The sequence below is a fragment of the Amia ocellicauda genome, chromosome 19, assembly GCF_036373705.1.
Source record: "Amia ocellicauda isolate fAmiCal2 chromosome 19, fAmiCal2.hap1, whole genome shotgun sequence".
Lineage (NCBI taxonomy): Eukaryota > Metazoa > Chordata > Actinopteri > Amiiformes > Amiidae > Amia > Amia ocellicauda.
Window position 1 is genome coordinate 23,180,582 of NC_089868.1, and position 11,927 is coordinate 23,192,508.

The following is an 11,927-nucleotide window of genomic DNA, read 5'->3' on the forward strand; positions in this document are numbered from 1 at the left end:
AAACACCTAACAATAACAGAGGCCCTTGCAAGTGTCTTAAGAACATGTTTATTCATCATTTCTTCATTACATAAGAACATCAAGTCCCCACGTAGTCTCCTCTGTTCCAGGTGAAAAGGTTCAGGTCCTCAGTCTCTCAATAGGACATTCCCTTCAGACCTGGAATAAGTCTGGTTGCTCTCCTCTGAACTGCCTCTAGAGCAGCGATATCTTTCTTGAAGTGTGGAGCCCAGAACTGTCCACAGTATCCAGATGAGGTCTTGGACTCTCTAACTAATTTAGGGTCAAATATCTTTTGATTAATATCTTTATAACCTACCATTGAAGCATCGGGCACAATTCTTGAATGGATACCTTCTGCTCGTTATTCTTAGTGCAACTCAATTTGCATTTTACTCAACGAGCAATACCACATAACGTCAGCTACTTAGTTCTGTGTTTTCCTGTTTAGTGACGTCATTAATAGAGGTGGTGATTCCCCCATCTGTCTCCCCAGGGCAAGTTCACCACGGCCAGCGATGTGTGGGCGTTTGGCGTGACACTGTGGGAGACCTTGACCTTCTGCCGGGAGCAGCCGTACTCCCAGCTGTCGGACGAGCAAGTCATCGAAAACACTGGGGAGTTTTTCAGGGACCAGAAACGACAGGTAAGAAGGAGGTGGACCACAGACCGACACACGACCAAGCTGACACAAAATCACATGTCCCTTTAGAACCTCCTGGAAATAAATCCCGAAACTGACGTAATTGATGAGCTTGTGGTCTGATTTTCAGATGACAAATCTGTGTCGTTATGTGTGTAACTATTTAATTCTTGCATCTCTTCCCAGATCTATTTGCCTCAGCCTACCATTTGTCCAGACCCCATCTACAAGCTGATGTTATGCTGCTGGAGGAGAGACACAAAGGACCGGCCATCATTCAATGAGATCCATCGCACCCTCCTGGAGAGTCAGACTTAAGGGGGTGCTGTACGTGCAGAGACCCCCCTCTGCAAACTGAACTTGTTACAGCACTCAAGCGGAATAACTTTACACAGAGCGGGTGTCTTCGGTTAGGGATGGGTTAGGAGGTCCTGAGAGAAGTTGAAGGTTACAAAAGTGTTGTTTTTTTACAAGCGTGATGTGTAAATATGTATTTGTGAAGCACATCATCTTTGGGATGGTGTACAGAGCAAATAAGGAACATACCTGAGAGGTACTTGTCAATTTAAGAGCTAAAGCTAAAGGGAAATGTAGCAGAAAGTCTCAGAGCACTATATTTAAATATCTTTTCAATGTCGATCACTTATTATAGTCATAAAACCTTTCATGAAGTCATACGACGTGTGCCTGAAATTATTCCGTTGTTGTTTTCACAGGTATTCTCTCTCGATAAACCAAAACCATTGTGTTTTTCTCTAAGAAAGAAACACAAGAAGATGCTGTTTATTTTTAAACATTGCTTGACTCTAAACAGTGCAATTTAGCCAACAGATAAACTGTGTAGTAGAACATACAAAGTAAGTAAATAAACTGCTCGTATAATTAATCTTTAAATAAAAACAAATTGCATGTTTCTCTCCAGAACTGGGACCAAGCAATTAAAATGCTGGTAACACTGATGTATGGAAGAATTGCTTTTTTAAAACAAAACGATTATGTATTTAGGGATTTGTGTAGATCTCAATGAATACAATCACAAATACCAGTATATGTTATATAAATATTTATATGTATTATGTTTTTTTGTTTGTCTGTTTATCTTTTTCTTCTGCAAAATAATTCCCCTCTAAATGTAGCTTTAAGTTCAGCTATATAGCATGGATTCTTGAAAGGTAGACGTGCCCTGTGCTTATAGTATGCAGTGTTTGTATTTGTTATTTTGTGTATTTGTACAATATTGCCAAATATTAGCAATATTCAATGGAATCATTAGAAGGATTTATGTTTTTTGCATCAGGTTTTGCTGTTGTGGTTGCTCTGGGGGTGGGAGGGCAGGCTGAAGGGAGATAGAGGGGTTGGGGGGTATTACTTGTATATATGGCATACCTGTTTGTTCTGAGTTATTCTGACCTCATTTTCCTGTGGGTCCAAACTGAATAAACGCTTGTCATACCATCGTCTTGATTGTGCAGGGACAGGACTGGGTTATATTTATTTTTTCTATGCTGAGATGCTATTCGAGATTAATGGTGAGGATGAAAGTTTTACTGTCTTTTTCATTTGTTACACAGAAAGCATACTTATTTTGCCTGTACATGTTATTAAGCTATTGCCAGGGGAAAAGTCACCTTAAGTTCAGAACTGGAACTCTGCATTCTTTGTAATCGATATTGTAGTTTGATTAAAAAACTTCCCGGGAAGCAGTTATGCTCTGGGTGATGGCAGTATGAGATTTATGATATTATATATCTATCAGACATTTAAATCCATACTACTACTAAAAACGTTGCATTTAACAGTGCCCAATGTTCATTCTAGTTGAAAGGGATAAAGTATCTCATTTATATCTCTTATGTATTATTTTTCTGATGAAGTGTTCTCAGATCATACGGTTAAAAAGGAGTGGAAAAACAATGTATGTTTGTATCATGTATTGTTAATTTATTATCTCATAGTACAACATTGTATAAATGTTACTGTATTCTTGGTATAAGATATATGAAACCCAGGTTATGGTCATTTACAATTATAATTACTCCATTAAGAGTTAATCACCCAGATTACTGCTAACATCGAACTTGCCTGTTCAATATTGTTATTTGTAGTTCATGGTATAATTGTAACTAACCATAATAAGATTTCATATATAAAATGATACTTTTTTGATTCTGTAGAACCCTTGAAGGATATTGTTTTGCTTAAGATACTTATACAAAGAGTTGCTATTGTTAATATTTCCTCACCTAAATATCCTCATGACAAATAAACATACCATTCAATATGTGCAGCCAAAATAACCTTCCCTGAAAGCAATTATTTGTTCATCACATTGATACTTTGTAGATTTGCTGCGAATGAAGGAACAGATATGGTTGTGAGAGAAATGGAAATGTAGGTGAATCTGTTAGTCTTAGATGCACTGCAATGGTTATTGCAACGAATGAGTAAAGCAGGTGTAAAGTTTATCACAAAGAATGTGAAATGTACTGTTTATCAATGATGTTAAACGTCTGTTGTTGTGTATCATCTTCCTTTAAAGTGAAATACCATTTAAGCTATATATTCCCACTCACTGGAAAATTGAAATCAAATATTCAAAAAGCAAAACTGATTTATTTTCATATTAAACACTGTGCTAAACTTGAAGACATCTGTTAATTGATACAGATATGTTACCAAGATAGCAGGTAAAGTACTATCCCTATATTTCCCCCCAACTTGTTATAATGAGTAAAAAGGAATCAATTACAAATGTGGTTATTTGTAGTGACCTTAGTCTCAATAAAATGTTTTTATTTTGTGTGAACTTTAAATCTTGTGTCTTTTGAACACAGAATTTGTAATATATTTTGTAACTGGAAGATAAAACTATCCATACTGTACATAGTCAATACATTACAATTGCAACGTAAAATGTCATTATTCAAGCAGCATGAAAGGATGAAATGAGCTACTTTAGTGGAAGGTGCACATTCACAGTCCCTCTTTGTATTTGTCAAGTGTTGTTGTTTGTGTGTTACAGAAAGTATCAAAGGTATAGTCTGGTGCAGTGCATACTGGTCTTCATTAGCAAGGAGAAAGAACCAAAAAGTAATGTTTTAATTTGCTTTTCTGATGTTTTCAATGCCATTTTCCAAAATGGATGACAAAATATATAATTTGGTTTATTTGTATTGGTAAACATTTGCCATCATCATTAAAATAAAATAAGTTGCCAAAACTCAAGTTTGCATTTTGTTTTTTTCTTAGTAATATATTGTACACTTAACAACAGATTGCTAAATCTAAGTGACATGAAGAAATCTACACATCCCAGGACGAGAAAGCCAGAATCCATGGCACAGGAATCCCTTCACTTAGGCAGCAAAAAGTAATACATATGTTACAAATCAAAGCAGTGGAATAAAATGTCTCTCTTTTAGCCACAAAGCAGCTATTTCTCAATCTAATACATTATTCAATTATGAGGTATTTGGAGTTCCAATGTGGAACTTTCCTAGTTCCCATATAGACTGAAGTATCCCTTTGTGCGAATTGTGACAATATTTCCCCCCTGTTATTCTACACCCCGTCGGACGCTCTGCACTGGTTTCACAGACCTCGATTAGCACTACTCTTGGACTACTCCACCTAAAATAACATTCGACAGTCCAGGATTTGTGCTAATCTGGGTCTGGGAAACCAGCCCTTTAAGTTTAGCGCTGTTGTACCTTTTTGGTCCTCGGCACTCACTGTAGCTTGATCCTGGTTGGCTGAGCCCCGGATGACGTACCATCACACCATAGAGATAGGACGACAGGCGATGGGTGGGCGGGGTTAATGGTTCTCAGAACGCTGAGATAAGACATTGTGTCAAATGTTACTTTGTTGCCGGTGACTGATTTTTCTGAGGGTCTCCGCTATGAAGAAGGTGGTCCTGGTGACGGGTGCCAATAGGTAACTTTCTGTGTTTTATTTTATTTTATTAGCAGTAAGCGAAATAGTATCGACTCATGTAGCCAGTTCGTTGTTTGTATGTATGTATGGAACCTTTATGGCATGAATCAAATTACAGGATACGATTATGATACAGATGGTATGTTATGTTACAATGGTAGGTTTTATATATATATATATATCAACAGTGGGATTTTTTTATCTAGTTTGTTATTTTTCTTACAAATATTTCCCATCATACAACCAATGTCACCTGACAATAATTGATTTTGAGTGTCAGAGTTTTAAAATATTAAACAGGATGGAATGTCAGTGTACCATTTGTAATTGAGAGAATTGGTCAGGGGTCCGAATGCTATTGCGAGGCACTGTATTTATATATATATGTATATATATATATATATATGTGTGTATATATATATATATATATATATATATATATGTATATATATGTGTGTGTGTGTGTATGTATGTATGTTTATAACACAAACATAACACAAACAGCATATATATCTATATATGTGGAATAAGACATATTTTCACTTCCATTTTGCCATGAAGGGCTCTATATAGTTATGCTTTGTACTGTATTGGCAATAACGTCCTTGTCTTCATCGCAGTGGTATTGGTTTGGCCCTGTGTGAGCGCCTCCTCTCCCATGACAGCCAGATCCACCTGTGTCTGGCGTGCAGGAATATGCAGCGTGCCAAGGCCGCCAAATCTGCCCTCCTCGTCTCCCACCCGGACGCTGACATCTCCCTGGTGCGCCTCGATGTGTGCAGCATCAAGTCTGTGTTTGAAGCGGCGGAGGAGGTCAAACGGAGGTATTTTCCTCGCCTGTGATAAGGGCACTGACATGCATTACAAACAAAATCACATCAAAAGCAATGTGATGTAAAAGCAATCAACATCCCCTGTTCTTTTTCAGATATGAAAGACTAGACCGTCTGTACCTGAATGCAGGGATAATGCCCAATCCACAGATCAGTCTGAAAGGCTTTATGAACGGCTTGTTCTCCAGGTAAGAGTATCTGTTTGTGTGTATGTGAACATGTATGTCTATTAGTGTATCTGTCCAATTGTTAGTCCTCCTGTCTACTTGTCTGTCTGTCCCTTTTTTTGCACTTCAATGTATGAGTTCAACTCAGTGTCACAGAAAGTCTCTCTCTCACTCTCTGGTGTGTTTTCCCGCAGGAATGTGATTAGCATGTTTGCAACCGGGGAAGGTCTCCTCACACAACAGGACCGCGTGACATCAGACGGATTGCAGGAGGTCTTCGTCACCAATCTCTTCGGCCATTTTCTACTGGTATGATGAATCCTCGAGAGTTTATTTCCCGAAACATAAATTAGCAGCACCAGTTTGGATTATGCATGGAAACATAATTGCACTCTACCTGGAAATATATATATCGAGGGACAGTGAATGCATTTTAATTGCTTATGAACTCGCACAAATATTTCTATTATAACGCTAACGAACATGATAGGAATTTCTGCATCATGGGGTAATATTCACTGCATTTATGTTAGATGTTTCATTGCATTTCAGGTGCAGGGGACTTTAAGATGATCTTCATAATTTTCAAATATTTTCTTTTAAAGGCGTGGTATTTATCAGTCCCTCTCGGCCATCAGAGTTAAGTGTAACAGATCTAATGTACTTCTGTTACAGCCTGGTGGCTAAGCAGCAGAACCCGCTAATTATTAATGTTCGGTTTCTATGTCTTGAGCATTACACGTGTGGGACATTATTCCTTCATCAACACGGTTGTCAAATACTTCCTAACATCTGTAGTACTTATCGTCAAGACGAACATAATAATAATGTAAGGCTTTTGCCAGTAGTGCCCTTATAATGAATTGTACAGAGTATACCGGCTCTGTACTGGATTGTTTGGCGTTCTCTGTCTAGAAGTAATGTATCCTAATAGACATCCATTCGTGAGGAACCTTTGTGGCTCTATGAAACATTAATGAATGGCAGTCCAATCTGCTTGGGTTGTGGACTCCCGTGAACAACAGAAATGTAATTGTTTGCCTTTTTACGTGATTTAGGAATGGTAGTATCGTTATACAAATGAATAGCTAAGCGCAGGCATCCTGTGTTATGTATATATATATTTATATGCTGTAATAACCGCTAACTCCACACAAGACTTTTAATGCCATGACGGTCTCTAAGATATTGTTTTTTTTGCAATGGAGATCAGGGATCTGCAGCCGCTCCTGTGCCAGCCCGGCCACGTCTCCCAGTTGGTCTGGACATCATCTAGTAATGCCAGGAGGTCTGCGTTCAGCCTGGGAGACTTCCAGCACAGCCAGGGAGTGGAGTCGTACAGCTCCTCGAAATACGCCTCCGATCTCCTCAGCGTGTCTCTCAACCGGCATTACAACACACGGGTAAGTGCGCTATATGCCGAGAGAGGTTTAGTGATGTCCCAGCCCTGCTCTCTGTCTCTCCCTTCTGTACAAGAACCATCTTTGATCTGTCTTTCATTTCTGTGTTGCAGGGCCTGTATTCCTCAGTAATCTGCCCAGGACTTGTGATGACCAATCTGACTTATGGCATTCTCCCTTCATTCTTCTGGACACTGATCATGCCCATTATGTGGCTGGTGAGCTTGAGGATTATCTCTATGTATTGTTTAGAAGCCAGAGTCCAGTGAATTGCATATATTAAAAAATAGATATTGTTCTTTAAAGTCCCCTGAGTTCCAAATTCGACTCTACCTACTGTCAGTTGCTCTTTATAATCAGAAGTTTTCACCAGTTCTGTAAATAGCCCAGGGGAAAACAATCCCAAATCCATCTGCTTGTCTGTTTAAAGACCTACTTTCATTCTCTTTCTCACAGATCCGCCTTTTCACCAACACTTTCACACTCACTCCGTACAACGGCGCAGAGGCCCTGGTACGTATTCAGATGTTGATTATTGCCTTCGATTGCATTCGAGGTCTAGAGTGAATCTTTTCATTTCATTCATGTCTTCATTTGATCTGTTTTGAAATCTTGTTCCAGTTCTGGCTGTCTACGCAGAAACCCGAGGCCTTGGACCCTCGAGCGAAGTATCACAGCATGACTTCGGGGCTGGGAAACAACTACACACTCCCCCGAAAAGTGAGAGAACTGTTTACCCAGTCTGGAGTAATAAGCGCTAATGGAGATCTTAAATTAATATGGATTTGTGTAAGCGTTGCTGTAAGGAATAACTATAAAACTTGCTACTATGTATGCATTAATTAATTAATTTGTAACAATATATTTAGTGAAGACGGCAAATCATACTTTTGGCTGTTCTGCCTGTTTTTTATTCGTTAGCTTCCAGTGCCAAAGGGGGTTTCTGTTCCTCGTGCATCTGTCCATTTTTGTTCTTTGTTGATCCATTTATGTTTTCATTTCAGATGGACATTGATGAAGAAATGGCCGAGGCCTTTTATGAGAAACTACTGCAGCTGGAAAACCGAGTCCGGAAGAAACTAAAATCTGAAGAAGATGAACTAGATGCTTACAGAAGTTACCTGCATCAAATTGAGTAGTGTTGATACCTGATCTCTCTCACCTCTTTAGCGAGTTTTACATTTATGATTCTGTTACAGGCATCACATTCCAAAGAAGCTGTCGTTCTATTGAGTTCAGCTTTTGATCAGGGGTTGGTTGCATAAAACTATATTAGACTTGTCTTAATTTGACAGAATAGTCTAATTTAAGTCTTGTTCGTAACGTTCTACAGAAAAATATACAAATGGATGAAAATAGTTTGAAAGGCAAGCCAGATTGCTGAAGTTACTCTATTTGCATAATGGCATGGACATACAATACAAATTAAGGTCAGGTACTCATTGCTTTTGTGTTTAGGTGATTTATTATTAGTTGCACAGGGAATATAGAATTTGCCCTTCATGCTTTAAGGGAGCTGAATGGTTTGGGGTTTGAGATCACTGATGCAACAGGCCTGTCTAGTCTTGCCCCTAGTGAGGCCAGACTCTGTGGAAATCCCAGTAAAACGTTTAATTTCTGGATGGAGGCTTCTGGGAATCCTCGTTATTTCCCTCTGGCCCATGGCAAGTGGGATTAAACCGGCGGGGGAAAGGAACATTTTAAAAGCGAGGCATTGACACTGGGACTGTGCCATCCAGATCTGCATACTGAACGCTCTAATTCTGTACTGTGAAGCTGGCACTGAAATAGCTGTGTGCGTTAACCTGCGAAGGAAAGGCATCAACAGCCACTTCGCCAACACTGTGATCTAGCCGCACCATATGGAGTGAGAAAGTGAAGGGCATAAGGTTTTGCATATTTTATATTTGTTTTATCTAAGAGCTCCAAAAACAAGAAGTACAGCAAACACTTTTTCTAACAGTTTTAGTTAAGAGTCCCACTGGGTTTACATAATCCCAGACAGTCTGTGGCAGAGTTGTTACGTTTTGTTGTACACTATTACCGCATTCTCAGTTGTGTTGGAATCAACCTATATCTTATCAATGCTTGCATCTTCTCATGAGCTTCTTAAAGGAACCTTCATTCAGTCAAAACTCGAAATAAATCAAGGCTGTAGCTATCGAGTTTGAAAGTTGCAGTTTAGATACATTTCATTTTCTTCTTGTGGGTTTTTTGAAAGGTTAACAGTGAACATGTGCCAACCCTCGTGCAGCAGAGAATAGTATTTCCTTTGTTTTAGTGGAAACTAGATTGACCACGGTTCAAACATTAGATAATAACACTACACCCAAGGATGCAATTGTCACTGAGGGAAAGACAGGATAACACAAAAGTCAAAGGTGATGTATGTGCTTCTTCTGAGAGTATTAGGTCTTTAAAGACAATGGAGTGGCTATACATGCTTATGAGTTTGGTTATGAAATTGTACTACACTGACACAAACCTCAGACTGTTCACTGTTCAGCCTTTTAGGATTCATCATGATTAGTTTCAATGAACTGTAGTGCAAAATATAATAATAATTAAGTGCTTGTTTAATTCTAAGTACCTGGTAATATGCTGCTATCTAATGATTGTCTTATAGTCCATACTAAGATCTAATTGTCATACTATTGTACTGTGGAACCAAAATATGGCTTGGTCAATAAATGATACATACTAAAAAGCAGTTGAATAAGAATGAATTATTTATTGTGTCTGCATATTTTGAATATGATCTCAATTAAACTGAAAGGAACATGCCAAACCTACTGCCCCAGGTCTGTTTCTCAACCCTTGACAAAGCTTGGACCTATCTAAACACAACTGCTGTGATGACCACCAATACAGTAGTTACAATGCAGGTGAGCCAGCATACGATGGCGATGACGTAGTAGTGCCGACAATACTCTCGACAGTGACACACGATGCATAGTGAATGCAGGGTCTGAGTGCATTGTGCTTTTAAAGCCCACAGTCTTGCAAAGGGCTCGTCTCGCTGTTTTATCAAAGTGGAATTCATCTGCGAAGGGTGTTGCTCTGCAGAGAGGGTCGGGTCCATCGCTGACAGGTCAGAACGAGGGTTTGGACGGTTGAAGTGGTGGTCCATTGAATTCTGGGAGACTTCTGTAGTGGCTAGGTGGCAATTTGGGCAAAGTGGTGTCGGCATCTTAACTTCCTCTGAATCACATACGGCCTGAAGAGAATAATAAAAATGGCGGGTGAATCAGAAAATCACATTTGATATATAGAGAATTTTATTGGAGGTAGAGTTGAACATGCTTTTACTAGTTTTGATCAATCTGTTCTACTGGTTTCATTTAAAAAACCTATGCTTTTCAATTGTTTATTATAATTTTATACATTTTCATAGATCAGACAAACACTATTAAACTATGCATGAAATTATATACATGGAAGTCATGTTCATATGACTAGACTTTGTGAATAGCTACTGTGTTGTGATCGGGTCTTATGTGAGGAGGTTGCAAACTCGTAACATATACAAATTCATGCTCCCTCTCATTTGCTCAACACAGAGACATAAAGAGCTTTGAAATGGTTAGAAAATGAAAATAATTCATCCTTACATCTTAACAAAATGAAAGAATATATCTGATAGATACATTTTAGTCCCAACAACTTCACTATTACTGGTAAAACTAAAAAATGATATATATAAAGAAGTTCACACAAACAATGCATTAGGCAGCTTTACATAAGGCAACCACATCAGTGTAGAGATAAATCAGGCCAGGTTTTATACTTATGTAGGGCTTGCCTTAGGTTTTCCATTTTCTTTTCAATAACAAAAAACTGAATTGTACTTTTGGCATCAAGGGTGAGTGCTTTGACTGAACAAGTTACATCAGAAAGCAGCCTGAAGATATACTTCACAAAACATGTTTCTGACCGATATAGTGCTCTAAAGCACATCATGAGTGTTTTAGCTCTGCACCGGTGTATTAAGAGTAAAATCCAGCAATGTGGGTACTCTTCATTTAAAACAAGTAGTGAATCGTCTGTTAAAATTGGGATTTCATAGGTACTTACTTTCACAACAGCGGGAAATCCATTTCTCTCTGTTGTTTGATGATGTAAGTCTGCAGAAAATAAAAAAACTAATTTGTAACCCTTAAATTAGTACCAATGTATTCAGTGCCATTTTTAAAAGAATCTAAATAGACACTTGATCATACTTTGGGAAAATTGTTTTACGCAAACAAAACTCCATTGGTTACCTAAACAAATACCTGTTCAGTTACTCCAGCTGTGAATTAACACTTGTGCCCTGAATAAACTGTCAAACATACTAACTATGCTGGACATTGAACTGAACTGATCTGAGGTCTGATGAGACAACTGCAGTCGGCTGTCTGTCAGTGGGTCATTTTACGGGAAGGCAAACCAGTGGAAATTAGATTAAAACGAGATAGGTGGCGGAGTGAGTTGTTTCATTAGTCTTCCCCCTCTTCCAGCTCAGGGCGTCCACTGTAAATCTCCCCGCCCCTTTACTCTTGAGATATGAAGCCCCTAAACCACATGGAGAAGATCAGTATATGGTCAGTTCTAGTGCCAACAAAGAACCATTGTCCAGCTTAGCAAATAGCTGAGAACAGGCTGCTCAGCCCAAATTAAAAATGACAATGCTGTGGTTAAAGACACACCATTAGATAGTCAGATTGATGGGCAGCTTTGCATGTAAGCTCTACAGCTATGAACAAAGATATACTTTTCATACCTACCGTAAACACACCTACCTCCACAAAGTACATCCTTTTCGATGCTTCCATACAGCTGTGACAATGAGATAGATGCCTCCCTGGAACTGGCTTCCTTTCCAACCCAATGTGCTTTAATCTGGACTCCACCAGCACAGTATTCAGCAGGTAAGTGGTCCAAATTCAGTCTGGTGCCAACTGAGAAG

The 11,927-nt window shown here is 38.8% G+C and overlaps 2 protein-coding genes across 3 annotated transcripts in view; both read left to right on the forward strand.

Annotated features, from left to right (window-relative positions):
* Positions 1 to 3,868, forward strand: part of ddr2a (discoidin domain receptor tyrosine kinase 2a) — a 30,467-nt gene extending 26,599 nt beyond the window's left edge. For both annotated transcript variants that reach the window (XM_066692024.1, XM_066692025.1), the window contains exons 16-17: positions 497 to 646; positions 830 to 3,868. In XM_066692024.1, the coding sequence (XP_066548121.1) occupies positions 497 to 646; positions 830 to 961 (282 nt within the window). In that variant the 3' untranslated portion in view covers positions 962 to 3,868. The remainder of the gene's footprint in view (positions 1 to 496; positions 647 to 829) is intronic.
* Positions 3,869 to 4,481: 613 nt separating this feature from the next.
* hsd17b7 (hydroxysteroid (17-beta) dehydrogenase 7) lies at positions 4,482 to 9,767 on the forward strand. Its single transcript, XM_066691756.1, has 9 exons — positions 4,482 to 4,579; positions 5,200 to 5,403; positions 5,508 to 5,600; positions 5,774 to 5,888; positions 6,788 to 6,982; positions 7,093 to 7,197; positions 7,436 to 7,492; positions 7,601 to 7,699; positions 7,984 to 9,767. Exons 1-9 carry the CDS (start codon positions 4,545 to 4,547, stop codon positions 8,116 to 8,118), a joined length of 1,038 nt encoding a protein of 345 aa, XP_066547853.1. The 5' UTR covers positions 4,482 to 4,544; the 3' UTR covers positions 8,119 to 9,767.
* The last annotated feature ends 2,160 nt before the right edge of the window (positions 9,768 to 11,927 follow it).

Coding starts and splice junctions, on each gene's coding strand:
- hsd17b7 (XM_066691756.1), top strand. CDS start 4,545: ATGAAGAAGGTGGTCCTGGTGACGGGTGCCAATAG. Junction 5,601..5,773: donor ATGAACGGCTTGTTCTCCAG/GTAAGAGTATCT, acceptor GTTTTCCCGCAG/GAATGTGATTAGCATGTTTG. Junction 7,700..7,983: donor ACTACACACTCCCCCGAAAA/GTGAGAGAACTG, acceptor TTTTCATTTCAG/ATGGACATTGATGAAGAAAT.